Source organism: Manis pentadactyla, chromosome 1 (assembly GCF_030020395.1).
Source record: "Manis pentadactyla isolate mManPen7 chromosome 1, mManPen7.hap1, whole genome shotgun sequence".
In the NCBI taxonomy this organism is placed as follows: domain Eukaryota; kingdom Metazoa; phylum Chordata; class Mammalia; order Pholidota; family Manidae; genus Manis; species Manis pentadactyla.
Genome location: NC_080019.1, coordinates 234,547,251 through 234,571,606, shown reverse-complemented (window position 1 = coordinate 234,571,606; position 24,356 = coordinate 234,547,251). Strand labels below are relative to the sequence as shown.

The 24,356-nt window shown below is 59.1% G+C and overlaps 1 protein-coding gene and 1 long non-coding RNA gene across 8 annotated transcripts in view; one reads left to right on the top strand and one right to left on the bottom strand.

Moving 5' to 3' along the window:
* Positions 1-24,356, top strand: part of DOCK3 (dedicator of cytokinesis 3) — a 347,773-nt gene that overhangs the window by 316,367 nt on the left and 7,050 nt on the right. For 3 of the 7 annotated variants that reach the window (XM_057487070.1, XM_057487083.1, XM_057487057.1), the window contains exons 34-51: positions 907-933; positions 1,062-1,157; positions 1,938-1,998; positions 2,456-2,549; positions 4,673-4,821; positions 8,494-8,580; positions 9,909-10,013; positions 12,889-13,030; positions 13,603-13,769; positions 13,902-13,988; positions 14,437-14,616; positions 15,220-15,303; positions 15,409-15,525; positions 17,660-17,781; positions 18,638-18,776; positions 19,101-19,248; positions 22,374-22,489; positions 23,528-23,615. In XM_057487070.1, coding sequence (XP_057343053.1) covers positions 907-933; positions 1,062-1,157; positions 1,938-1,998; positions 2,456-2,549; positions 4,673-4,821; positions 8,494-8,580; positions 9,909-10,013; positions 12,889-13,030; positions 13,603-13,769; positions 13,902-13,988; positions 14,437-14,616; positions 15,220-15,303; positions 15,409-15,525; positions 17,660-17,781; positions 18,638-18,776; positions 19,101-19,248; positions 22,374-22,489; positions 23,528-23,615 — 2,009 coding nt within the window. The remainder of the gene's footprint in view (positions 1-906; positions 934-1,061; positions 1,158-1,937; positions 1,999-2,455; positions 2,550-4,672; positions 4,822-8,493; positions 8,581-9,908; positions 10,014-12,888; positions 13,031-13,602; positions 13,770-13,901; positions 13,989-14,436; positions 14,617-15,219; positions 15,304-15,408; positions 15,526-17,659; positions 17,782-18,637; positions 18,777-19,100; positions 19,249-22,373; positions 22,490-23,527; positions 23,616-24,356) is intronic. The other 4 variants (XM_057487062.1, XM_057487078.1, XM_057487059.1 and 1 more) reach the window with 4 other exon arrangements.
* On the bottom strand, positions 1,004-4,661 carry LOC130679147 (uncharacterized). Its single transcript, XR_008992159.1, has 3 exons — positions 4,527-4,661; positions 3,525-3,623; positions 1,004-1,940 (listed from the first exon to the last, which is right to left on the bottom strand). It is a non-coding gene; the product is annotated as an uncharacterized LOC130679147 (long non-coding RNA).

Here is a 24,356-nt window from a genome sequence, read left to right as displayed (position 1 = left end):
GAACAGGCCTCTGTATCTTAGGACTTCGCAAAGCCTTTAAAGTGGAAAATCTCCAAAAGGAGTGGGCAGTGACCGTCATTTCCCATGCTTGTTTGCTCACAGAAAGCTCAGAATAGCAGAGCTTTGTGGACAGTTTGGGAAACGCTGACACAGTGGCTTTACCCACACAGCTCAGTGGCCAGAGCCAGTGGCCCTGCCTTCTGTCTGTGGCATGTGGTCCCGTGGGAAGGCCCAGCGCAGGCTGATGCTCTGTGCGGGGAGGCGGCATCATCATCATAGCAGCATTAACAGCAGCCAGGCTATGGGCAGAGGGCCCAGTGCTGGACCCCCAGCTGGGCCTGCCACCCAGGTGACTTCCATGACCTTAGGGAGCTGGAAACAGTGTGGAAAAGAAGCAGGAGTGGGGCCTGTGCCAGAGCTCATCACTGGAGCAGGCAGGAGAGTCCGGGCCACGGTCCCCTGGGAGAGGTCCAGGGGAAGTCGGAGGCCAGGCCCTGTGGAGGAGGCACAGGGCACAGGCTAGCTGGCGACTGAGGAAGAGACCTGGCGTTAGTTCTCAGCTCTGGCACATCCTGACAGTGGGGACACCTAGTGTGGCTCCTGGAGTTGGACCGGTGGGAATCTCCCTTGGTTTACAGGGAAAGGTCGGCCGCGTGTTTGCTGAGGATGGCTCTAGGCGGTGATAGAGGCAGGTAGCCAACTGGCAAAGCCAGGTCCAGCCCTCAGGGGCTCTTGCTCAGCTGCTGCTTCAGAACAGACCCCACAGCGTACCCCTGAAAGGGACTGGGGCTCTGAGAGCCTCCCTCAGTGCGGTGGCACTGGAGCTTGGGCAGGAGCAGGGAGCCAGGCTCGCTCGTGCTGCCGGTTCAGTGACTGCCTTGTTCTGTTTTCTGCTGCGTGGAGCAGAACCCAGCTATTTGGGCCCTACCCCAGGTAAGATTGGTGGGGTAAGTCTGCCACCTCCAGACCCACCGCCGCCCCGGGCCCTGGGGCCTCACTCTGTGCCCAGGGGAGGCTCATGAATTGTGCGCTGTGTCTGCTTCCCCCGCCTCTGCCAATAGCCTGCTGGAGAAGGTGGAGCAGGAGACATGGCGTGAGACCGGTGTATCCTTCGTGGCCTCAGTCACCCGCCTCATGGAGCGCCTTCTTGACTACAGGTATCTTCCAGGGCACCTACCTGACCTGAAAAGTGACACTGTGTGGCTTTCAGGGGGAAGACCATTCTGGCATCGGGGGCATCACCAGCCATTAGAAACGCACTGATGGCCCAGGAGAGGAGGGCAGACTTCTCCCGGGATAGGCTAGGCTGTCCCAAGACCCTCCCAAGTAGGGGCACACCCACCCAGGAGGCCTCCCAGGGACTTGCAGCCATCTGGACCTCCATCCAGAAAGGCCATGGCTCAGAGGGATGAGCACAGGCAGGGAAGAGAAAGGCTGTCCCCAGAGCAGGGCCAGGAGTGGCTGCAGGTCCTGGTGCAGCCCCGCCTCAGAGCCAACTGCAGATGGGCAGGGAATGTCACCTGGGCCAGCAGTGTGACCCAGGAGGGCTTCCGGCTGCTTTCCAGGGGCTAGGGGCCCTACTTCTCCACCTCCATTTTTCACCCAAAGTCTCTTTATTTCTTTCCCTTGGTCCTTGCTGTGAGCAGATTAGAGGAAGCAGCCTGTGAGCTCAGAGATTTTATGTGTTCAGCCTGAGAGTCCAGGTGAAGTTAGTTGTTCGATGGAAGCCTGACTTCTCAGTCAGATCATGGCTTCTGAATCAGTCCAAAGGCGAGCTGCCAGGCAGGTCAGCTGTTCTCTCCGCAGAGCTCAGTGGTGCTGAGGGCGCCTTTGGAGAGCCTGGCAGAGGGGGAGACGCTGCCGCAGTGACAGTGCACCTCTATGCCGGCCCAGAGCACCACTCGTGCCGTGGGACAGTCACCTGTCTCTCCTCCCAGGGACTGCATGAAAGGGGAGGAGACGGAGAACAAGAAGATCGGCTGCACGGTTAACCTGATGGTGAGCAGAGGGGCTCCCCCCTCCGCCTGCCCGCTCACCCGGCTCACCATCCCAGGGCATGGGGCTGGGGCCCGCTGGCTGAGTCGGGACATCAGCTCCTTCCCTGGGCCCTGGGCACTGCACCTCATCAGTCACATTCCCAATTGGGAAAGGACTGAAGGAGCTTCCCTTTGGCCTCTTGGCCAGGCCCTGCCACGGTGCCACACCCTTGCCCGTGCGCTCTGTCACTCCCTCCTCCTCCCTGCTCGAGCCCCTGCGGATGCCCGGTGGGTCCACCGCACAGCAGCTGGGCCTTTGGGCCGGTCCCTTCCCTCTCTCTCTGATGCGGCTCCTCCATGGCCTGCCCTCGCCTCCGGCCCAGCACTCCCAGGACTCAGCCAGCTGCCTGGCATGCGGGTGCGGCCCCCACAGGTGGCAACCTCTCTCACCTTAATGAGCATTTCTTCCTCTCCTACAGAACTTCTACAAATCAGAGATTAACAAGGAAGAGATGTATATCCGCTATATCCATAAGCTTTGTGACATGCATTTGCAGGCTGAGAACTACACAGGTGAGCAGGGCAGGAGAGCCACGTGTCCCGTGAGCACAGCCTGGACAGGTGTGCACAGTGGCAGGGAAAGACTGGCCGCCACATGCCGGCTCTCAGCAGGCGCTGTAGGCCGCACAACGGCACATGGTGGGAGGCAGCAGGCAGACCCTCCGTTGTGCTGCATGCACGAACTCTGCTGCCTGAGGCTGCCCCACGTCCTTGTCCTGTCCACCCCCCGAGGCCACAAGGCCTGGGCTCACTGTCACTCCTCATGAGCAGAGCCTTTCTGAGGACCTTCGTGGCTGGAGTAAGTGAGGCCATAACACAGAATCCTCTGCTGGACCCTGGACCTTCCCGCTTGCTGGCAGGCCTGTCTGGCCATCCAGGCAGCTCCCCACAGCTGCAGGGCGGCCTGTTCGGAGCCCCCGGCAGGAGGATGGAGAGCGCCCATCTGCTTTTCCAGCTGGCTTTACGGAGGCCCTTTCATCCTAGCTACAATCTAACCCATCTCTAAGGCCCTTCCCAATAGGACGATTTAAAAGCAGCCGAGTGTGCCTGTCAGCGTTTAAATGAGCGCCACTCCGAGCCAGGAGAGTTTGTGCATCTGTGTGTGTCCTGTCTGATCACCTTGTGCCATAGTTCCCCCAAAATAGCCACCTTCTTCTCTGTGGTGACCAGACACTCCTTCTTAGCCCTTTGGACACAGGACTTAGATTTGTGTGATAGACCAGGAAACTCAAGATTTCTTGTCCACAAATGTGAGTAGAATCAGATGGAACCATAGAAACACAGAATCCCCCTTCCTTATCTCTAGATGTCAGAGTGTTTGACACAAATGCCACCTTTCCTGACCACACAGCTTGGCAAGAGTTACATGTGAAATGACCCAGCTGAATCTGCCATTCTCTGTGTCCACTGTACCCATGATCCCAGCAGCCCTCTGAGCCCCAAAGCAACAGGCTGTGATAAATGCCGTGGGCCAGGAGGGGAGTTTACCTGACTCCTGGAGGACTGGGCTGTGGCTGACGGGCTGGCTCAACTTTTGGACAGAGAGAGGGTGCTGAACCTTGTCCCTGGTGGTCTCAGGAATAGGATCTGAAAAGAATGTAGGCAGGGAAGAAACAATTCCATATGGTTCCCTAGGTCCCAGAGGGAGGCTTTGAGTGCCTTAGGGGCTTGTCCCAGAGAGATGGGCTTCTGGGCAGGTGCAGTGAGGACGTGTGTGCATCCCTGGGCAGGAGAACAGAGCTCCCGCCGAGAGACAGGCTGTGGGGAGGCCTGGGGAGCGGCTGTCAGCAGGTGTGCCCGGTCAAACTGGGAGGGGTATGGAGGCACTAGGATTGGCATTCCCCGTGGTCATGGTGAGCTGGCATGAGTAGGCCCCAAAGGCCAGGCAGAGTCTAGACCAATTCACTTGCCAGGAGTGAGCCCCCTAAAAGCGAGCAACCAGAATAGGGGAGCAGGCTGCAGGAAGGCCCTGAGCAGCGGCTCTACTTCCGGGCGACTCCATCCTCGGGGCTTAGGAGCCACAGCCCCTAGCTGCGTCGCACAGACCCTCTCCAGCTGTCTTGAGTATGGGTAAGGTGTTCCGGCACCTCTGCCCAGGAACCAGTGCCAGCTTCAGGTTCCTCCAGGAATGGAGCTTCTGGCTCCGGGCCCATCCTGGTTACCACCATTCACACTCCTCTGGAAACAATAGAGATGAGGAGAACAGTCATTCCCAGATCATGCTGAGGTCAGAAAATAAAGCTAGAGGCATTGGGGCTGCCTTAGGGAGAGCTGAGAGAAGCCTAGTCAGCCCTCACCCCTAAGAGCCAGTTTTGAGAAGGTTAGAAAGGAAAACTGTCACCATTTGAGCAAAAAGGAACCCAGGAAGTCTTCCTGACATGCTGGTATCTCCCAGAGCAGGGCAAGCTGTGCACAGCCCCTAAGGCAGCCAGGCTATGCTTTATCTGGAGCCCAGAATGGGTGATGAGAATGTGGAGGGAAGGCATCTACCAGGCTCTGTGGCCCTGTTGTGCTCCGGTCAGGGGCTGGGGGTGGGCTGGGCAGCCCTCTGTCCCCTTGGCACCAGTGTCCTTAGCCTGGCCCCAGGCTGCACCTGCACCTGGGGAGAAGCCCCAGAGCTCCGTGCTTCCTCACAGAGGCGGCGTTCACCCTGCTCCTGTACTGCGAGCTGCTGCGCTGGGAGGAGCGGCCGCTGCGGGAGCTCCTGCACTACCCGGCCCAGACCGAGTGGCAGCGCAAGGAGGGCCTGTGCCGCAAGATCCTCCACTACTTCAGCAAGGGCAAGGTTGGTACTGCGGGGCCCAGGCTGGCATGGGCCAGGAGGGTAGGTGAGGGTGGGTGCCTGCGCAGGGGCTTCCGGGCCGCTTCTGTTGATAGATGTACTTAAAGATTGGGCATGGCTTTCTAATCTGCCTTAGAAAGATGAGCAGTGAAAGTGAATGGGTTTTCGGCCCTGGACTGCAGTTTGTAAGCAATAAACAGGTTTTAAATTTATTTAAAAAAAAAAAAAAAGAAAGTGAATGGGTTTTGCCTGTAGGCAGGCCTGGTCTTGGATTTCCCTTCCTCCAAGCACAGTCTGGGCGTCCCAGTGGGTTATTCCCCACCCAACCTGAACCTGTGGGACTGGCAGGCATCAGCGTGGGTTCAGGCCTCGGGGCCCCGACCACCTGCGGGGTGCCGCCTGCACCCTGGAAAGGCTGGTTGTGCACCTTGTTGAACCTGTTCCCTCATCAGTCAGCTTGGAGCATGTTTACCAGGCTGAAAAATGATTATTCAGGGAACTGTAGTGGCTGAACCCAAGACTGGGATGGAAATTTCGGTTTTTTTAAATGAATTTTTTCATCATGAAAAAGGAAGACTTAAATATTAATGACTTGCCCATAAATCAGGAACCACTGATCAGTTTTACATAACAGGAGCCTTCTGTGTTTGTCAAGTGCATTGGCCCCAGCAGGGAATGCATGGGTGAGCAAGCACCTCCCCCAGCCAGCCACAGGAGTCTGCATAACCCAGACCAGAAAGAGGCCCACGTGCACCCCTTTCACACATGGTGCCCAGAGCCCCTCTCCTTGGTGGGCCAGGGCAGGACGCAGGGCCCCATGTCAGCATACTTTCAGGCTGTCTTCCTGTCGCCCACCTCACCTCGACCTGCCACTTAACCACTTGCCCAGCAGGCCTCCCAGCTCAGAGGGCACAGCTGAGCACGGTGTGTATGTGCATGAGCACTTTTAGCGTGCTTGCCCTCTTCTTCCCATGGTGCTGAGCACAGCATGGAGAGTCATCCTAAACTGAGGAGCCCACACCCAGGGGACGCGAGAGTGCCACCAGCCCCTTTTCACCCACCCACTGCGGTAGCAGTGTTCAGAAAAGCAGGCTTAGAGCTTAGAATGTACAAGGGATGAAACACAAAACCTGCCTGAATATCGTGCATGCAGGATGAGGACAGGGATGCGCGGCCTCAGAGGCTACCTCCCGGGCATCTCCCACTCCTCCCAGCAGCCCTCCCTCGCCGCGAGTTGTAGAGGGAGCGGGTTCTGCGCTGAGCACAGACTGCTCAGCGAGCTCGCCCCTGAGCTCGTCCTAAGGGGTTCCTAGAGATTCCTTCTTAGGCTCACACGAAAGGCCCAGCCTCTCTGTCTCTGTGCCTCAGGACCCGATAGAACCGGGGGGCATGGCTGCCCTGTTCCTCTTGGAAGCATTCATGGTTTTTCTTAAGGGCTCCAGGAAAGTAAAACCTGTCTACTACAGGAAAAGTGCCCCTGTAGGGTCCTTAGTGCCAGGAGAGAAGCTAGCTGGGTGGCAGGAGGAAAGTAGAAAAGGAAAAGACGCCAGGGGAGGGGTGAGAAAAGGGGCCCAGTCCTCAGCACAGCCCACCCCACAGCCAGGCCCTCCTCACTTCCCTCCACGTGCACCCAGCCTGTGTCCTGCCTCACGGGCACCCAGTCTCTTCCGACCCCGGGTCTGCCCCTGAGTGTGTAGGACTGAGTCAGCTCACAGTCACAGCGCAGCCCTGGGCTGTCCTCTCCCCCAGTGAGGTAGTCGGCCTAGGAAACTGCTCCAAGGTGAGCTGGACTCCGGCCCACAGAGGGTCAGCCCTCCCAGGCCAGAGGAGGAGAGAGGGACGCTCCAGAGGGCATGGCTGATGGCAGCCAAGGGAGGGAGGGAGGGGCGTGAAGACGGGAGCCCGTCCTGTATCGCAGGGCAGAGAGATCAGACAGGGAAGCTTTTGTGCCTCCCCTGCCAGGGCTCAACCAGGATGTGCAAAGCAGGGGGGAGTCGGACAGTCAGCTCTGCCTCCTGCCAGAAAGAAGGAAACCAAGAGAGGATGTGGACGGGCTGCCTCGCCCCTGCCGGGCAGTCCCTCTGCATGCAGTCAGCTCTCAGAGCCCTCGCGCACCGTGCTCAGCACAGCACCTCCAGAACTCCCGGTCCTGCCTCACTCTGAAGACAGCTGGGGTGGCAGGGGTGGGGCTGGGAGGCGCAGGCTACAAACCAGGGCAGAGATTCCAGCAAGGCAGATGAGCAGTGATCCCAGCAGGGTGAAGGCTCTACTGGGGCTTCCGTCAGCAGGCAGAGCCCTTAGCCCCACGTGGGGCCCTCAAGACCTGAATGAGCAGGTCCCTGCAGTCGCTCTTGGCAGGTTGGCCAGAGGTCTACACACAGCTCAGCTGCTTATGTGGCCCCCACGGAGCCACCTGCTAGACAGACCTGCTGTGGGCCGGTGGCTGAAACCTGCCCACACAGCACCTGGAGCCAGAGAGGGGGCTGGCATGCACCCCCCTTTTTTGAAGCTCCGATGTGGGGGAGCAGAGCCTTTAGCTTGCTGGGCAGAGGCATTGTTTTGGAGCAGGGAGTCAGGGTCTGTTTAAAATGCTCTTTGGTTTTTCAGTATTTTTAACTGGCCCTGCAGTTTCAATTCACATAGCATTAGTTTCTTCAGGGGGTAGGAATAACACGCTCTTTCTGAGAAACACAGTCCCAAAGGGGGTAGCGCTGTCCTTATCCCGATGCTGTTTTAAATAGATTTTTTCAATATTGTCCTTGTTAAAAATATTCATATTGACATAGTTATGGGCAAAATTGTGTGATGTCTAAGATTTGCTTCAAGGACTGAGGGGAGGAGGGAGTGGTTGGGTTGGAAGGTGTAAGACAGGGCACAGGGGTCATTGCTGAGCTCGGTGAGAGCACCTCGGCTCATTCTTCTGTTCCATTTGTCTATAGCTTAACATTCCCTGTAATAAAATATTTGCATTGGTGTTCAGAGGAAGGGGAGAAGGGCCTAGCTTACGGTGTCAAGTGATCCGGTGATTCCCAGTCCAAGCGAGGAAAAGAACGGGGTTGGCAAGACACTGCGGCTGTGACGGGGCCCCCACACAGGAGCGGCCTTGGGCCCGACTGGGGCCCGTCGGAAGCCTGCTGGACACTGGAACGTTTCTGTAAAGGAGATTGACAGGCCTGCCCCAACTCCTTGTTTCTATACTTGTTCCTGAGCTTAAGTGGTCTTTAAGTCATTATTTCCTTCATTAACTCATTAAACAAATCTTTACTGAGTACCTGCTCCTGCCTGGCCCTATTGTAGGCTCTGAGGATAAAGTGAATAAACTGGGCCCCTGTGCTGATGCAGTTTATCCTCTAATTGAGACTAATACAACAAAAAAGTAAGCACTTTTTTAAAATAAGGTAACTCCAGAGTAATGAGGTGGGAAATGGATGGGAAGCACCCACATCCTTGACAAGGTGTCTGGGCAAGGCCGCGCGGAGGTGCAGCTGCGTGAGAGCAAAGCCGAGAGGCCAGCAGCGCGGTGGAGAAGGCACGTGCTGGGCGCGGCCCCCAGCTGGCTTTGAGCACCAGTCTCTGTGAGGCTCCGGGGACTTCGGCCACGCCCTCCGATGTGTTTGAATGGGCTGCTCCAAGGACACCTGAGGTGCTGAAGCCCTGTTCCTATTTCTGATGCAGAGCTGGGAGTTCGGGATCCCCCTGTGCAGGGAGCTGGCCTGTCAATATGAGAGCCTCTACGATTATCAGAGCCTCAGCTGGATTCGGGTGAGCATGGCCCTTCCCCACCCAACCCTGGCTGGAGGGGTGAGCGCCTTCCTGGCACCACTGTTTGAGTGAGTCTCCGCTGTGGCCGAGCCCTTGGTTGAGGGCTGTGGACAATACAGACCAGAGGCCAGGTTTCCTGCCCTGGGATGCCTGCAGTCTGCCAAAATACACACCTAAAAAAATGACAGTATGGTTCAGACCCCAGGGGCCACCGGTACTCAGGGAAGGGAGAAGCCACACATGCAGAATAGGAGGGGGGCTTCAAGGAGGAGGTGGCCACTTGGCTTCATGAAGCAGCTTTCCCTGAAATGACCACGTTCAGGGACACTTCATCAAAAACCTTACAAGATCTGGCCCTGCTTCGGCTTCTGGTCGCTTTCATGCACTTTCTTTGGTGCAAAATATTCAGAAATTAAGTGAAATGTGCCATGAACGTAGATGGTCTCCACCAAATTTTCCTGGTTGCTGGCGCTAGGTTCCGAGTCACAACAGCTGCTGATTCACTGGCAAAGACGTGAGCAGTCTCAGCTCACCCTCCCCATGCTCCCTGGTCGGTGCGGCTCTTCTGCGGTGCTCCCTGACCCAGATCAGCGAGGGGCCTATACCAGGTGTGGTTCTCTAGCAGTGGCTCCTGACTGGTGTTTGAAGGCTGCTGCTTCCTGGAAGGCAGCCTTGATTAAGTGCAGTAGAGCTGTCTTCCCAGCCAGAGTTTGGTGAGCTTTTCTGGCTATAAAGCCAGGTCAACCAAGACTGAAAAACGGAACCAACCTTGGTAATGCCTGTTCAGCTTTTAAAGTTTGAAGCCTCCTAAATTAGAACCAGTATCAATGATCTAGCAACTGAGCCTCCCCCATGGTGACTGTTGGCATCTCTAGTAGGATGGTGGGTGAACAAGACCGTTGCCATGGGGCTGATGGCAGATGATGCTGAAAATTGCTGTCCGCCTCCTCCAAGCTGCACTGGCCAGGGTCAGTCGTGTAGTGAGGATCCGTCAAAACTTGAAGTCCCTGGGCAAAAATCCCCACATTGTGTGCCCCCAAAAGTGCAGGAGGCCTGGGTCTTGGGCTGGGTCCAACCACTGGGAAGGACACTCAAAGCAGCCTCCCAGTGGCCGTGGCTGGCCTGTCCCCACCACCAGAGGCTGACCTGTCACGTCATGTTGCCCACCGTGTGGCTTGCTGGGGCAAGGCTGGTCACAGCTCGGTGCACAACGAGGCTGAGTTTCCGGGATCTCTTTCCAAAAGACATTCTACTTGGGCCCGGGAGAGCTTACTTTGGAGACCCCTGAGTCAGGCCAGCCTGAAGGGGACCGCCTTTCTCGTTCACAGAAAACAGAGGCCAGCTACTATGACAACATCGTGGAACAGCAGCGCCTAGAGCCCGAGTTCTTCCGGGTCGGCTTCTACGGCAGGAAGTTCCCCTTCTTCCTCCGGGTGAGTTGCACACGTAGTGATGAGAACTGAGTTTCACATGATTCCTTAACACCCTGTGTGTGTGTGGTGGGGTGGGGGTACCTTTTTCTCTATTCTGTTGAAGACTACCTTTCCGAAGGACTAAGCAGTCAACAAAAGGCATCTGTCTTTATTCAGCCAGACTGACTGCCAACTTTAGACTCTGTCTTACTCTGCTGTACTGTTTGTAACTGCTTGGAATGTATGAGGGGAGTTTTCTTACCAGGTCAACCAAGGTCCTGCAGGAAATGACCACAGTCTGAGAACGGCCCAAAGGTACACTTAGAACCCTTCCAACTTCTATTTCTAGTGCCTGGAATCCTTCGTTGTGACTCTTCTCAGCCAGGCAGAGCATCAAGACAGCCCTGGACTCTTGGGGCTGTCACTAGGGTGACGGCTCTTCCCCAGCTGCCCTGTAGGCTGGAAGGCTGGGATGGAGGACCGTCGCTCGCAGAGAGCCTGGGGGAGAGCCCCTTCGCTCCTGGGGCTTGTGGGAGCCGCTAAACGCTGCACTTGACACAGAAAGCCTTTCTAGGCAGCCAGTTCTCTGCCCAGAATGACGACGGCCACTTCTCCTCACTTGCCCTGGGGAGGCGAGCTGGCCTGTGAACAGAGTGGAAGGACAGACATACTCACACCAGGTCAAGAGCTGTGATCTTCTCCTTATCAGCACAGCCCAGAGCCTCCAGGGGGAGGTAGCCCGCCAGGATCTCTTGTTCTCAGATGACCTAAAGGACCCTGGCTGATGGAAGGGCCCTGGTGCTGAGCCCTGCTTGTCCCCAGTTCCAGGATCTTAGTGAATCGCAGTGTCCGCAGGCTCAGCGAGTAGCTGGGAAATCCCGTCGGATCCCTTCAGTACGTTTGGGAGCCTGTCGTATTGGAGAAATCGCTGTAGCCACTGAGCAATCATAGTCTTGGTATCGTATCAAAGATCAACTGGGCTTAGTGCTCCTTGCAGCCGGCCAGCCTGCCAGCAGCAGAGTCCAGGCTGACCACATTCCCGATGCACATTTCCTGGGCAGTAATCATTCTAGGCTGAGATAAAAATGATTTCTGTGGGAACTAATAACAGCAGCAGGCAGCAAGCAGGCCCTGCCTGATCGTGCCCCCCAAGGGGGTGCTGGCTCGTCCCCCAGGGGTGTTTCCAGGAGCAGAGCATGAGGGAGAGCGGGGTCTCCTCGGAAGGGCAGGCTCCTCTCCGCTGCACGGACCGTCGGCCCTGTGTGCCAGGAGGCCCTGTCTGCTGTCCCCATGGCGCAGGATGTGCAGCAGCCGTGGAGCAGAGGCCAGCAGAAGAGAAAGGAGGCGCTGGACAGGAACTGGAAGCCAGAAGCATGTGGACAAATTCCAGCAAACTAAGGATTCTGGCCCTGGAACCTACTTCCTTCTCATTTTATATGCAAAGTTTGCTTCATCATTTTATTCTCCTTGTCTAGTCCCACAATTTATACATCATAAGCCAGATCTTACTCCAAAACATCATTATTTTGGGTGTTATAAAACCAGGCTTTGTGCCCCCATTTCTGTCTCTGCCAAACAGATCTCCGTTGTAGTCTGACCCTCACGCCTGTGGCCTTGGGGCTCTCAGAGCTCTCTGGCAAGTAGGACCTGGCACAGAACCTGCCTCCGAGCCTTCCAAATATGCTTGCAAGGGATAGTCTGAATGTTCAAATGTGCTTTCAAGGGTGCCAGTGATGGAGGAAGAAAGAGAATGGGTGTTAGGAAGTGCCACCTGTCAGTCCATCCCCATCTCCGCATAACTCCCTAGGAGCTGTGGTTCATGCATGTCCCTCTGCCTGGCCTGCCTGCCCTCCCCTCAGCTACTCATTTCAGTGGTGGCAAATGGAGGAGGTCCCAGCAGAGGTGGCTGTTTGCCTGGCGGATGGCAGGACGAAGTGCGGAGCAGTGGCAGCCAGATCTGGCTCAGACGGGGCTGCAAACTTGAAACTGACAGCCAGCCTCAAGGTCAATGCTCTGCCTTCTCCCTGCCGGTCTTCCCCAGAAAGCCAGGCTACTACTCACCTTCCCTGAGCACCAGGCCATCTATTACTTTAGCTCTGGCAGGTTGCTCTCTGGACCATCTGCCCACCTCGCCTCACGAATGAGATGATCTGCTGATCTGCATGGAGGCAGGAAAACATCCAGCCCTCCCTTCGTGGGGCAGTTTCTGTTCCTCTTCACTTCACCTGTGAGCAGACCCTGGTGGGGACTGTTCATGTGTGAGCAGCTGTGAAAAGGCCAGCCCTTCCCCGTTACCTTCTTGGTCAGTTCTGTATATCAGGCCAGGAACTTAGGTGTGCCTCTGTCCTGTGACTACTGGTCTGTTGCAGGGGAGAGGCCAGCCTGCCCCCCTGACCTCGGCGTCCCCTCCCCTTCCGATCCATCTGGGTGTGTGGGCCAGAGCGGAAATGAACAGGGGCAGAAATCCTACCCCAAAACGGTGGGGCTCAGCCGAGGCCTGGTGTGTGATCATCCATGCATGGGGACACGTGTGGCTGGCCCTGCAGAACCTCTCTCTTCCCCCTCCTCTGGAGATGGGCCGGCAGGGGCTGCCAGTCAGTGCCCGACACCGCTTTGTCAAAGGGGATCTGCCTAGGTGCCCTCCCCCACTCTGCTGCACCAGGCTGACCCAGGTGACCCAGGGCTCTCTGCCCACGTGGCGCTCTCCATACGCCCGCGTGCGGCCTCCTGCTGTCCCTCTCCCTTCATGTCCACCATTTCCGCAGTGATGGGCAGGGACTGAGTGCTGTGTTCCGGGCCTGCCCCAGGGCTCCAGGCCACCGGGGTGAGACGAGGAGCTGCCGCACGCAGGCGGGGCTCCGGTGAGGCATTGCATGTACGCTCGTGTTTGTGGCAGAACAAAGAGTACGTGTGCCGTGGCCATGACTACGAGAGGCTGGAAGCTTTCCAGCAGAGGATGCTCAGCGAGTTCCCGCAGGCCGTCGCCATGCAGCACCCCAACCACCCCGACGATGCCATCCTGCAGTGCGATGCCCAGTGTATCTTTCGACACTTGGGGATGGAGGGCTGGGCCCCTGGGAGGTGCGGCCCAGCCAGGCAGCTGCCCTTCTGCCATGCTCCTGGCCTTGCAGGCTGTCACCCAAGCAGGGCACGTCTGTCTCAGGGGCTGGCCGTGGCACGCCTGTAGCTGAGGGCCGTGTGGTCAGCAGGCCTTCAGGGCACCCTGAACCCCCCACCGGCTGCTGCCCTGCCCATGATGGGGGGTTGGGGCCCCACCAGAACTCTTGCTGCTGCAGTGCCACCACTTCTGTGCCCTGCCCCACTTCTGTGTGCACAGATATTATCCCTGGCCTTTGGAGGACTGAGCACAGCCCCGGGCATGGGGTGGGGGCAGAGGAGGGAGATGGGGTGCCGAGGTCTGGGTGGCGCCTCGGAGAGGTGCAGATGGGGGATCTGAATTAAGCATGCTCGGGTGTGATGTGCGCCCTGAGGTGCTGTTGTGCCCGTGCAGAGCACAGCTGTGTGCTCCTCTCTTCTTTGGGGGTGACGAGTTAGCTCCTCGGGTCCCTCTCTCTGGCAAGTCTGGGTTTCCCCTTCACTTCCCGACCAGACTTGCAGATCTATGCAGTGACGCCCATTCCAGATCATGTGGACGTCTTGCAGATGGACAGGGTCCCGGACCGTGTCAAGAGCTTCTACCGCGTCAACAACGTGAGGCGGTTCCGGTACGACAGACCTTTTCACAAAGGCCCCAAGGACAAGGAGAATGAATTCAAGGTGAACAGAAGCAGGGCGGCACTTACAGTGAGGTCAGGGGCTAGTCCCTATGCTTGGGGACTCAGCATGCTCTCGCCCCAGGCAGCTGGGTTGTGGCAGGAACCACCTGACAGCTGCCCTCGCCTCCCGCAGAGCCTGTGGATCGAACGCACCACGCTGACCCTGAGCCACAGCCTGCCTGGCATCTCCCGCTGGTTCCAAGTGGAGAGGCGGGAGCTGGTAAGACATGTTCCTGTGGGGCTGGCCTCCCCATGGCTCCCCGGCCCTGGCTTTGGGGACCCTTCTCAGGACTGAAGTGGAGTGCTTCGGCCCCCTGCCTCGGCTCAGCTGCCACAGGCCTGTCCTGTGCAGGGGGCTTTGTCCACCTGCTCTCATTTGATCCTCACAGCACCCCCAGGAAGCTGGTATTTTAATCTCCCAGTTTACAAATGCAGAAACTAGTCTCTGAGGTTCAGTCTGACCCAGAACTGGTGCATCTCACTGCTCATTGTGCTCCTGAGCACATGAATCCAAAGAGAATGAACATCAGAAAGGGCCCAGGGAGTCCCAAGTCCCAGGAACCGGGGCAGGGAGTCCACATCACAGACCTGACCTGGCTCCCGGGACCGTGGTGAGGGAGGTGTGTCCTTGTGGCAAGGATGACAACACCGTGTGCTGTGTGCCTCAGGTGGAGGTGAGCCCTCTGGAGAATGCCATCCAAGTGGTTGAGAATAAAAACCAGGAGCTGCGGGCCCTGATCAGCCAGTACCAACACAAACAGGCGCATGGCAACATCAACCTGCTGAGCATGTGCCTGAACGGCGTCATCGATGCGGCTGTCAATGGCGGCGTTGCACGCTACCAAGAGGTGAGGGCCTCGGACGGAACCGCGGCAGCCTAGCTGTGGAAGGGGTCTCCACTCTTCTTCCTGAGGCTCCAGCCCCCCAGGGCAGCCTCCAACTCCTGCTCATGCCTGAACTGAGGGCAGCCCTAGGTGAGGCTTTAACCCCCCTGCCAACCAACACTCCCGTTGTGCCCTGTTTCCAGGGGCCTGGCTCTCTGGTGACATCGTGTCTCCTCTGTTCTCTGAGCCCTGACAGATGGGCAATCCATCTGATTATGGGATGATGTAAGTGGCCCCTAAGAGGAGCCCCGGAGCCCAGCCCTTCACAAGCAAGTTGGGCTGGCTAAGAAACCTGCCCCACACCCTGGCACCTGGCCCTGCCAGCCCTACCCAGGCCATGCAGGCTTCATGAGGACTGGGACCTTCATCCAGGCTTGGAGGACACAGCCGTTTTCCATCCCCCTTAGGCACTAACGCGCACCTGTGACTGCAGGACATTCAAGCAGGCCAGCTAGAGGCGTGTTGGTGCGTGTGTGTGTGAGGAGGGGGCCGCCTCAGACTCGTGCTCCCTGGGCCCCCTAGGTAGTAGCCCTGGGACGTGTCCTGATGTGGCCTCCCCTCTCACAGGCCTTCTTCGATAAAGAGTACATCACCAAGCACCCAGGGGACTCTGAGAAGATCGCCCAACTCAAGGAGCTCATGCAGGAGCAGGTACGTTTTGCAGGGCTTGGAGGCCAGTGGCCAGGAGGGAGAGACCAGGTGCTACTGGATGGCTGCTCCCTGGCTAGCAGAGGGCCTTGTCTGTCACCTTCATAGGTCCACATCCTTGGAGTCGGGCTGGCAGTTCATGAGAAGTTCGTGCACCCAGAGATGCGCCCTCTGCATAAGAAACTGATTGACCAGTTCCAGGTGATGCGCGCCAGCCTCCACCACGTAAGCAGAGCGTCCTGCCCTGCGGCCACAGGCCCACCTCCACTTCCTGCAGACCTGCGCAGGGAGCTGCAGGAGTCTCGGAGCCTGTGAGGGAAACGGCTCCTCCCGCAGAGGCAGAGGGACAGGAAGCAGAGGTGGCAGCTCTGTCCAGGCTAGGGGTGCCCAGGGTCCCCCCTGGAGGAGGGGTCAAATCCAAGTCAAAGAGCGTTTTCTCAAGGCAGCATGCTGGCGAAGAGAGGCACTCATATGAGGAGGAAAAGAGCAAAAGTATATGGCCCACCTGTAGAGATTTCTTTGGAGATACTGTCCATCCCAAGAAGCTACGGAAGCAGGCTCGCCGGAGCCAGCCCTCTCCCACCTCCCTTGCTGTCCCTCTCCGCCCCCTCCCTCTGGCTGCCGTCCTCCCCTCCCTCCTCCCCCTTGTCTAGCATGGCTGGCCGCCCAGCCCACATCTGGGCCCACCTTGGGCAGGCAGCACTTTCGCACTGGCTGCCCTTACAGGGTCCAGGCAGGTTCAGGGCCGGCCCGGCTCTCGGGCTGCCCGGCAAGATTTGGCCCAAGGATGGATGCACACAAGCAGAAGCAGGGCCTGTACCCTAGGACTGGTTTCCCTCCCTCTGGGGGTCTGACAGGAATGCTGGCTGACTGAGGATAGGGTTCAGTTGGTCTTGAACCCCCTGTTCACAGACCCTCACCCCATTTTCAAGATTGGGGCTGATTCCATGTGTTTTCCGGAGAAGCCTGCTGTCTGCCAGACCTCAAGGTCTAAGAGCCCAGCCACCTGCTGCTCTCTGCTCACCCCAGGACCACAGAGTGGAGGTGGCAGACAGGCGAGAGCAGAGCTGTTTGGTGCTGAGCGCTGTGGACAGGAGGTTCCCCAGTAGCGACAGAGGCCCTGGGAAGGCTGGGCTACTCAGCCTTGTTCCCTGAGTTCTGACAGTCACCTCTGTCCCTCCAGGCCTCGGCCCCAGCCTGTGCCTGCCCAGGCCTGAACAGCATGAAATGTAAAAGGAGAAAAAGAAGGTTGCCTGTAGTTTGAAGGGTGGGCATATTTTCCAGAGGAAAGCTCAGAAAGTCCGAAATGTCTCCTTTCTGTAATGAATCGTCCATGTCTTTCAAGGTGAAAGACACAGAGAATGTCTTTTGTTTCCCCCTTAGAAATGAACACATCTGTTTGGTGAGGAATGTGGGCCCCTGAGTCTGATGAGTGCTCCATGGCCTCTTCCCACTGTCTCCTGCTGGCGTGGCTAGTCTCTCCCATGGGTGAACCCCCGTTCCAGCCAGGCTAGGGCCCGGGCCCAGGAGGTGCTCTCTGCCAGGCAGGCTATCAGGCCACTGCAGCAAAAAGCACAGAATGCTCAGGCACATCAAGGTCTCGACATACACAGGGGTGTCCCGTCCAGCTGCAGAAGTGCCTTCCGGTCCTCCGCACACTTTGGAGAAAAGGTGGAAGACCTGGCTTCTCCGGACCCAGCTCAGAGGTGGTTCCAGTGGACTTAGGGCCATAGACTGTGAAGGACATGAGGAAGCCCAGAGCACAAATATGGACACAAATCAATGTGCTGCCACCCAGGAGGCTTTGGGATCAGAAGTTTTTGCCAGTATATCTACGTACTTAATAAGAATTTGACAATGCTAAACTAGCACTGGGCTGTTTTTCAGTTACTTACATCTGGACTTTGTGCCCATCTCCCCATAGACTGTGCCAGACAACAGAGCCCAGGTCACTAAGAGCTGGGCCATTTTGCAACCCGATAAAACCCAACCCCAACCTTTTACCTTTACGTAAGAGGCGCCCACTGACTGAGCCTGGTAATCGCCTCCCCCTGCTTCCCACTGTTCTACTGGCTCTGAAGCGGCGACACCTCTGAGCACACCCTGTGCGCTCAGACCCGCTTCAGCTCATTCCAGATTGTTCTCTTGGTGGGGCTACCCGCCACCTCAGGGCCTCAGGGTTGGGCTCCAGAGCACAGAGGGTGTCTTAGCCATGAGGATGTTGTTGCCTTCAGAAAGCCAGCCTTTCGGGCTCAGCCAACAGCATGAGAGCCTTTTGCTTCTGCCACCAGCCTGCACGCCCCTCTCAGCCTCCCTTACTTGCTTTCGCTGTCTGACGAGGCGCACCCTTTCTCAACAGGAGTTTCCGGGTTTGGACAAGCTCAGTCCAGCATGTTCAGGCACCAGCACCCCACGGGGGAATGTCCTTGCCTCCCACGGCCCCATGAGCCCCGAGAGCATGAAGATGGCCCACCGGCACAGGTACGGCCTTGGTGCTGGGGAGGGGCCCCTCCGCAGAGGTGAGTCTGGGTGTCAGAGGTCAGAGCCCCCCACAGGGCCCACGCTACCTCCGGTCATCCAGGCGACAGGCGTTGGGGTAGGTCCTGAAGGGTGAGCCAGAGGTTTCAAGGCAGAAGGGAGCTGACAGAGCAGGATCTAGGCAAAGGGCTCCAAGGTGGGCAGGCCGCCTACAGGCAGAGCAAAGCGGCTGGAGGGCAGGGTTCCGGGACCCGAGGGCAGCCCAGGACCAGCTCTGAAGAGGCCTTGTTCATTCAAGTCTTTGCACCTGATCCCGAGGGGAGCAGGGATCACCAGTCGGTCTTAGGACGAGAGCAGCATGGTGCTGGGGATGTCAGGTGCGGCTGCTCTGAACTCAGGAGCCCTGGTCTGCCCGGGCTCGACCACAGATACCAAAGCCTCCAGGGCAGGAAGGCAGGCCAGGGAGGGGGCCCTCTCTTGGATGTGCTCCCCTGTGGGGGTGGCCGGCAGCATGGAACGGGCACTCGGCGAGCAGGGGCGAGCAGGCGAGGAGCTGCCCGGCGCTGGCCCCCACGTGGGGGGCCGCAGGGGGTGGCCCACAGCAGCGGTGTCAGTGGCCTCCCCACACAAGAAGACACTGGGCCTGAGAGCGGATCCCAGCAGGGGCGGGCCTGGGTCCTTGCCCTGACCTAGCGCCTCGTCCGTCTCCCCTGAGTGACGGCCGGGGTCCCCAGGCCGAGTGCCCGCAGGTCCTTTACTCCCGGTGGGGGCGCCGGTCGCCGGCCCTCACCTGCCGCCCGCCCCTGGCGGGGCTCCCCTGCAGCGGCCTGACCCCCACTGCCCCCGCCTTCGTCCACAGCCCCGCGACCTTGATGGGCACAGGCCGCCACTCCTCCTCCTCTCTGTCCTCACACGCGTCTAGCGAAGCGGGAAACGCAGTGCTGCTGGGGGGCGGCGCCATCGGCGAGGCTCCCGAGGACCCGTACCACCACGTGCAGGTACCAGCACGTGCCCGCTGGGCTGCGGCGGACGGCCTGCCTCCCCGCTGCCCCTGCCACAGCCTGCAGGCCGCGCTCCCCCAGGGGGAGGTCCAGCGGCGGTCCCGGCGGCCCCTGGGGGCCCCGGGGCAGTGATGCCCCGCCAGCTGCCCTCCTGCCTGGAGTTCCCTCCTCGGGCACCGTACTAGGGGCGACCCATAGCAGTGTGGGCCACCCTCAGCACCCCCATCAGGGCCCGGCTCCCCGGGGCACAGGAAGGCCCCTCCAGGCCCGCCCGGCCCGGCCCAGGGAGGCCTCTACCCTGCCGGTTCTCTCCCTCTGCAGCTCGCGTACCCCGGCCCCAGATACCAGGGCTCGGTCACCAACGTCTCTGTTCTGTCCTCGTCCCAGGCAAGCCCTTCTTCCTCCAGCTTGAGTTCCACCCACTCAGCACCATCCCAGATGATCACCTCTGCCCCGTCCAGTGCCCGAGGTAAGGGTGGCAGGGCGCTGCTGGCAGAGGGGGCAGAGGGGGCCTCCCGGGCCCTGCTTGTCCTCGGCTCATCTGTGGCTGTGTGTTGAGCGTCGCCCCGGGCCTCAGGGAGTGCTCCCCGGTGCTCTCAGCACTGGACTCTGCCTTTTAGGACGAGCCCGCTCTGAGCAGGGGCCCAGCTCTGCTGCCGCCCGGGAGGCAGCCCCACAGCCCCCTCGCCCCAGGGCTCCCCGCCTAGGAGAGCTCGGGGCTCTTCCCCTGAAGTGTCTGCAAGAATAAAGATCAGAATCAAGGCAAACGGAGTCTTGTCTTGAGGAATCAAATGTGATGACAGTATGAAAATGAGCTTTGAAGGCTGATCCCGACCCTGGGAATGTTACTCTGAGCAGTGACCCCGACCGGCACAGCTTGGCTCCGTTGGGACAGGCACACTCAAGAAAGAGGCCTCGTAGGAGGCTGCTCACACTGCCAGCACCCTTTGATTTCTTACTCTGTTGGACACCAGCATCTTTTTCCCGTTCCTATGCTAGTTGTCGCAGTGGAGTCTGGTTCCCCGACCTCCTAGACGGGGGGCATTTGCAGCGGCCTGGAAGCGAGCTGAGGCAGCTCGGATCTAGTGCCTCCCGGGCTGGCTCTGCAGGTCCGCCTGAGAGAACCGTGCGCCCAACTCGCGTCAGGCCCGCTGTGTGGCCCTGAGAGAGAACAGAGAGGAGACAAACATTGTTGGGAGACCCATGTTTTCAGATAAAGGCTGCACGTGCAGAGAGGATGAGCTGGCCACACAGGAGCAGGGCAGTCGCTCTGCTGGCACTTGAGTGTGGGGTGCTGAAGGAAGCGCTCGGGGGGCGGTGTTCTGGAGAGGCCTTCGCGCTGGAGTCACTGCCCCGCCACACTGACTGGCCTTGCGGCGGACACACTGCGGTGGTCCCTGCTGCCCAGCGCCTTGAGGTGGAAGGCCTGCAGCGCAGCCAGAGTGCATGTAGGTCGGCAGTGCCCCCTGGTGGTGGGAGACGGCAGGGCTGGGAAACCCGGGATCGCAATCCAGGAGGCTCCTGGTGACTGAGCCCCACGGGGACTCTGCCCCCCCACCCCCCGAGCTTACCAGACCACAGCTCAGGTCGGTCAAAAGCCCTGTGACGCAGAGGCTCCTGTGGTGTGTAAGTGTTCTCATGAAAGCAGCCATGACTGCTCCTACCAGGGGCTTAGCGGCCCAGGGTGGGGGTAATGGGAGAGAAGTGAAATGGGAGAGTTGGATATTAAGGGCACAGAGCACCCCTTTTTCGTAGCATCAGATAGGCCTCCAGATACGGGCACCGATCCTCAGTGGAGCAGGGCTGTAGGCTGCCGTTCCTCCATTGCAGCCCCTGACACATGTCAGGATAATTCGAGTACAGATACGATGCTGGCCTGAGCCAGACTGTGAGCTCTGTGAGGTCCGACACCATGGCCAACCTGAGCAAGGCGGTGTGCCGCATGCCCGCTGCGTGCCCGGGTGGGGTGGGTGTTAGGGAGTGCGAAGGACTCAGTTGGCTGGAAGGCCCTGAGTCTGTGTTCACACTCCAAGTGCCAGACCCCGTCCAGAGCTGAGGCCGGCCAGGGTCAGGGAGCTCCCACGGGTCCAAGCTGGAAGGGCCCTATAGGAATCAGTGGCCTTCAGAGCTCTTTACATTGGCCTTTACTCAGCCATTTCCTGAGGCTGCCTCAAGCACAAGTTCTAAAAGAGAACGTTGAAATCAGAAAAAAAATCAAATAGTAGTAATTCAGGCCTAGTTTTTGTTTTGTTTTGTTTTTCAAAAAAGCATGCTTTATTATTCATCCCCCTATCGATGAAGGACATTCTTAGGACTAGGTCTCAAAGCCAGCCTGGGGCTCTGCAGGCACGCTCAGACAGCTGTGGAAGTTTACATGAGTTAATTGCATTACCGGTTTTCATCACACTGACTTCTTCAAGGCGTTTAAGCCTCATCTTCAAGGGCTAAAATGAGTCCAACAGGAATTTCTCAAGGACTCCCCGGGCAAGGCAGCTACAGACCATTTCTCCTTGTGCCCTGACAGTGCTTCTGAGTGCCTCTCACTCAGGTGAAGGCCCTGGGACTTCAGGGACACTGAGGCCCTGCATGGCAGGCTCCCCACCCAGGTGGCACCCAGGGCTGCCCTCAGCTCTCTGGCTCTGCTGAGAGCACGTCATAGAGAGGGCCTTCAACCACATGAGCCAGCCAGAGGCTGCCAGGGGACAAGTAGAGGGCTTTCCAGACCAGCCACCCACAGGGAAGGCCCCCCTCAAGGACCGTGGGGACAGGTCCCTGGGCTGTAGCTATGGCCTACCTCAGTGGGGACTGCGCCACACCATGTCTGGCATGGTATGACCCCTCAAAAACACCTCAGGCCAGAGGAGGTCACTGTAGGGAGGGGCCTTACATGGGAGAAGCGTGAACCAAGACAGCTCAGGAGCCTGGGTTACAGTCCCACGGCTCCCAGACTAGCTCCGTGACCCCAGGTCACCGAAGGGCAGGTGTCAGAGCGAGAAACCCTGCAGAGCCACCCGGGTGCAGGGCCCAGGGCGCCCAGCCAGCCTGGCTCTGAGGCTGGAGCACAGAGGGCAGAGGTCAGGTGCTGGGGGCCTAGAATGCGGAAGGGAGGAGCCTCTGGGAAGGGGTGGTGATAGGGGGCCAGCTGAGAACAGGGCCAGCAGTGTCTAAAAAGGTAAGTGTGTGGAGACGATGTGTCAGGTAAAAACTGTGCCGCTGTGTTATGAGTGTCTCTGCTCTGGGCAATAGCCTTGTTGCAAGCTGGCCTGTACCCCCATGAAGGTGCCCAGCACCCAGGCCACATCCACCTCCCAAAGTGCTGGGCCCAGGAGGCCCCCAGGGCCAAGTCCAGTCCTCATCTCTGCTCACAGGCCACCTCTGGGCTTGTGGGGGCCCTGCCAGGGTCCGTGGTGTGCCTGCCTCAGCTGGGACAGCGTCCAGCCACAGGCTCTGCCCCAGTCCCCCGGTGCTCGCTGTGCCCCACACCCCAGCTGCAGAGGGCGCCAGCCCTGGGTCCCCTGCCCCGAGGGCGCCTGCCTGCTGGGCCCTCTGTCTGTGGCTTGTCATCTGTGCGTGATTGTTCTCACTTGGTTACAGGCTCTCCCTCTCTGCCAGATAAGCACCGACATGCCCGGGAAATGCTGCTGCTGCCCACACACCGGGACCGCCCAAGCAGCGCCATGTACCCAGCGGCCATCCTGGAGAATGGACAGGTAGAGACCCGGCATTCTGACCACACTCTGCTGGCCCTGGCTTCCCTCACTGCACCTGCTAGGCCCTCTGCATTGTACTGCGCGCCTCCCTCCTTCTGCCGGAGACCCCGGGAGGCTGCTTGGTCCCCGGCTGTGCCCACAGTGAATCTGAGGGCCACAATCCGGAGGGAGTGCAGCTGTGGGTGGGGTGGCAGTGAAGTTGGAGCCACCATTGCTTGGGTGGCTCTCTGTCCTATGGCCCCTCCTAGACTCCTTGGCCCTAAAGTGTCTAGCAAAGGAAATTGGTTCTTCCCTGTCCCAAGAAGGGAGGGAGTTGTGTGCATGGGCCTGGACGATGGTCTTCCTGCATGTGTGTGGAACGGGCATCCCCGTTGGGGCAAACTGCCTCCCTTGTCTGCCTCTCCACCCACCGGAGCCTCTGCAGGGACTATCTATACCGTTTGCCCAGCTCTGAAGATACCCTCCCAGGGGTCCTGAATAAGGAGCTTCAGGGATTCACTCCTTCCCGTCTCATCTGCCCACCCTCCTATCAGAGTCCCCAGAAGTCATCTCCACACAACAGTCACCTAGTCCAAAGTGCCAGGAGTCTGTCACGGCACCGCCCTGTGCCTGGTCAGCCCCGCCAGGTCGGGGGAGCAGTGGGTCCCGGCTGCACCTCCAGGCTGAAGTGCTGCCCTCTGGCCACCCTCGGCACTGCCAGGGGCCTGGAGGTGGGGCTGGGGGTGTCCAGGAGGCTGAACGTCCCAGGGCTAGGGAGGGAGGGGCACCCCTGGATCTTTTCTGCCAGGCGTCTCCCTGTGAGTCCCAGGTGCCTGTGCCTTTCCTGCACGAGACAGCGGGAGGCCAGGCAGATACGGAGGGTGGCACCTGGAACGCCGCACACGGCGGGCAGCCCTCAGAGCAGACCTGCGGAGGCTTCCTGCAGCTGGCCTCCGTGAACCGCTCCTGGCCTTAGAGTGCCCTGGCTCCTGTGACTTGCGATGCTGCCCCGGAGGTGTAGCCGATTTTCACACTCTAATGTTTTTCTCTTTCCCTCAGCTGCCAAATTTCCAGCGGGCCCTGTTCCAGCAAGCAGTGGGGGCCTGCAAACCCTGCAGCGACCCCAACCTGTCTGTGGCTGAGAAAGGTATTGTTCCCCTGCCTGCAGGCCAGCCACCCCCATATATATCCCCATGCTGAGGGCCTGACCCTGGTCCCTGAGCACCAGCCGGCAGAGGCGGAGCCACACTCCAGCACCCAGGCCTGTCTGTGGGCCCAGCCCTGACCAGTTCCTCTGCTTGCTGCTCAACCCACGTCTGGCTGGCTGCCAGGGTGTGGGTCCTGTTAGTCTTCCTCTCTTCCCCCTCAGGGCCCACCCTCCCGAGCCGACCGCACGGAAACACGGGTGCCGTGTGCACGCTGGGGGGGCCACTCCCCTGGGCTCCTCCCAGCGGCCCCAGGACTCGGCAGGTTCTGCCTGGGGTCCCTTTGCTCCCTCCCAACTTGGACTCCCTGGGGCCTCTCCTGGTTGCTCGGAACAGGCCTGCAGCCAAGCAAGCCCCACAAAGTATAGGAAGCGCAGGCCATGGTGAAGTGAATTCCCAAAGTCAGTCCTGTCCGTGGGGAGCCCTGGGGGCCCGGAGGGGGTCAGTCCCCCTGCAGCATCTGCCGAGTCCACCTTATACACTGCAGACCCATCACCTACACCGTGAGACCAGGCAGCCCACAGAAGAGGCTGCTCAGACCGTGGGGTTTGAACCTGGGCTCTGCGCTAGCAAGCTGATGGGAGAGCCAGGCCCGTGAGACCCTGGCCCACAGCCCCAGCCATGGAGACCTTAGCTGACTCCAGAGCAGCACCTTCGCGGGGACTGGGTGGGCCGCCTGGTCC